Raw genomic sequence first — 3,013 nt, forward strand, 5'->3', positions numbered from 1 at the left:
TGACTGCCCCATCCCTGGAAGTGTGGAAGGCCAGGTTGGATGGGGCTGGGAGCAACCTGGTGTGGTGGGAGGTGTCCCTGCCCAGGGCAGGGGAGTTGGAACGGGATGGGCTTTAAGGTCCCTTCCACCCAAACCCTTCTAGGGTCCTATGATTCTACAATAGTTTGGGGAAACTTCCCAGGAAATAGATATATTTCTTTGCCATCACCTTGGGGCAGGAGCCACCCTGCACTGCAGCTGCTGTATAAACCCTTTCCAGCTTCCAGAGATGAGGGAGTCCCCAGGAGGCACGATGTCCCTGCATATCCCCAAATACCCCCACCCAAGCAGAGTCACAGCCATAAGAGCCTGGGTGCTCCAGCAGATCCTGGTGACCGCAGCAATGCTGCCCGTTAGTCCTTAACCATGCTGCAGCCCAGGCTAGTCCCGGGCCATCTCCTGCGGGGCAGAGGGAGCGTGTCTCACCTGCCCTTGGGCCTGCAGGCCGTGTTGTACGTGACATTAACACATGCCACCTCTCTGTGCTCTCCCGTGCGTTACCTGCCCGTGAACATCCTTGCAGAAACCAGTCACCAGCCCCTCTACCCACAGGATCAGGTCGCTGTGATGACACAGGGAGTTCACAACCAGTTCGTTTTCCTCATCTTCTGAATCCTCGTTGCTGTGAACCAGCACCACGATGTTCCCCTGGAAGGAGAGCACCAGGCAGCGATGAGCCCCTGGCTGATTCCTGATCCGCTCAGGGTAAGGAAGGGGAGACAGCAACAGGAGCTTGCGCAAATACCCTGCTAACTAAGCTACTTCGACATCCCCCAGCAGGGCAGCTGGTTCTGAGCTGAAGTCCGCTGGGAAAATAAACAGCAGATACATATATAAAACTCTGAAACAGCCTGCTGTATATATATTGCGTATACATATACATACACATATGTATGTAATATGCAGCCTAAAAATACATCAAGCCTTTGTTACGAGACAGCTCTCGTTAAACCAGTCTGTCAAGCCATGCAAATGGCAACTCTCTGAATGAACTCACAACAGCTAAATAAAGATGTGGCCGAACAGACGCAGCCAGAGCTGTGATGCTCGAACCTTCACAGCTCTCACAAGAAGGAAAGGGCTCCCCAACGCAACACCAACTCTATTAAAAATGCATCCCAAGAGGCACTGCCTCAGCCCATGCAGGTCAACAAGGACTTAAAATAACATGAAATTCCCAATCAATCAAAATGTGCTTTAAAGCTTCAGAACATTTTAGACAGAAACAGAAATTTGTTAACATGATTTATCATCTTTTTTAGCTGTTTTGGAAGTAAATATTCTCAGCAAGCAGAACATCCCTTGTGAGCATTTACAGCACAAACACCCTGGCACCACATGAAGTGCAGGGTAACAAAACCTGACACCATCTACTTTATTTCTCACTCCAGCAGAGAGAGAAGTGGCCAGGGTGGGGGACGCTGCAATGTAAATAGCAACGGATGGATGTGACGGTACCGATTTTTGGCTGCGATGCTCTCGCAAGTTAGCACATGGCTGGGGAGATCTTTGTCAAACTGCTGCATCGTCACACGCCCTTGGAAACCAGGCGGTGTGACACGCAGCAACGCTGAAGATTGGTGGAAGTAGAGACTCATGTGCCCTCCAAGGGACCTTCGTTTCTGTCCCCTGTGAGACTCATCGGCCCCTCACTATCTTCAAAACCTGTTTCCTTCCTTGCCCCCCCACACACACACAAACATGGGTGTGAGTAGAGCCAGGAGCTCTAAGAAACAATATTTTCCCACCTCCAATCCCTGCTCACACATCAGGGACAGAGCATGCCCTTCTCTGGGCAGCACCTCCTGGGAAACCAGTTGCAAAGGACCCTACACAGGTACTCCGGGGACTAACAGTGTTAACTCCACCTCATGTGAGAAATCACCTCTTACTGAAGTGAATAATAAAGGCTTTAATGTCATTACTGTAATGCAGCTGGGACTGGAGCTGGACTCCTGAAGCTTTCAGAAAGAGATGTAAATTATCCTAACTTTACCTTCAGCACCATTTAGATGCTCATAATCTTAAAGAATATGATTCTCTAACTTCCAGATCTAGCTGAGCCTTTAATTAAATGCAACAAAACAATGTGAACACCGAATCCAGCATTCACTTCAGCCAGACTGCTGTATCTCAGTTGCTTGTAACTTCTTCAGTGTTGGACTCTTTACCAGCACCACATTCTAAAGCTTGAATCTTCCTGCCCCAGGATCTGGATATATTCCAGCATTACAACGTAGCAGTTACTGTCTCATCGCAGGAACTATCCTGTAGCAGTTAGTGAGGTTTTATTTGTCCTGGAATGATCAAATAGGAAGATGCAAAATTCAAAGATCCCCAAACAGGATCATTGGTACAGGTACAGTTCCTTTACAGAACTCCCTGAGAGTGGCCCTAGAGCAATGATTTGAATTTCCTGGAGAGCCAAAGCCTTCCCAAACCTCATCGTGCACAGGTGGGAAAAGCAAAGAGAGCCAGGCTTTGCTCCAGAGGCTCTTCTGTACACATAACGTACAGGACGCTGGATGTGGAGGGAGCAGTACCTTCAGCTGGGAGCACACCACGACTCGGCAGTAATGGATGAAGTCCAGCACCGCCACCGGCCTGGCACCCAGGCTGAGCAGGACGCTGAGGTCGTCCACCAGCAGCACGGGGCCCTTCCAGGAATCGCTGCCGGCGGGAGTCAGGGACGTTCGGATGAAGTCAAACAAGGCCCTGAGGTCAGAAGCGCTCTCACTGGAAGAGAAGAAGGAGGTCTCAAGGGACTTGGCCCATGCACACATTGTGTGTCCCCCTCCTCACCCACTGACCCAATGCAGGGAACACCACCCTGCACCCTCCCTCTCCTCACTGCTGTGACAGTCACCAGGTCCTTCACTTCCCTACAGTCACTGCTCCTTTACTCACCTGTGTGTGGTGAAACTCTCCTGCCCTGCTCCAGGGATCACAGAATCCTAGAATGGTTTGGGTGGAA

General features: G+C 50.4%; 1 protein-coding gene across 1 annotated transcript in view; it reads right to left on the reverse strand.

The window, feature by feature from the left end:
- The window catches only part of ELP6 (elongator acetyltransferase complex subunit 6), a gene marked incomplete at its 5' end in the record, with an annotated part of 3,462 nt that extends 687 nt beyond the window's left edge, over positions 1-2,775 (reverse strand). The window contains 2 exons of the mRNA XM_009696605.1: positions 541-687; positions 2,583-2,775. Coding sequence (XP_009694907.1) covers positions 541-687; positions 2,583-2,775 — 340 coding nt within the window. The remainder of the gene's footprint in view (positions 1-540; positions 688-2,582) is intronic.
- Between the last annotated feature and the right edge of the window lie 238 nt (positions 2,776-3,013).

The sequence above is a fragment of the Cariama cristata genome, unplaced genomic scaffold (assembly GCF_000690535.1).
Source record: "Cariama cristata isolate BGI_N322 unplaced genomic scaffold, ASM69053v1 scaffold28713, whole genome shotgun sequence".
Lineage (NCBI taxonomy): Eukaryota > Metazoa > Chordata > Aves > Cariamiformes > Cariamidae > Cariama > Cariama cristata.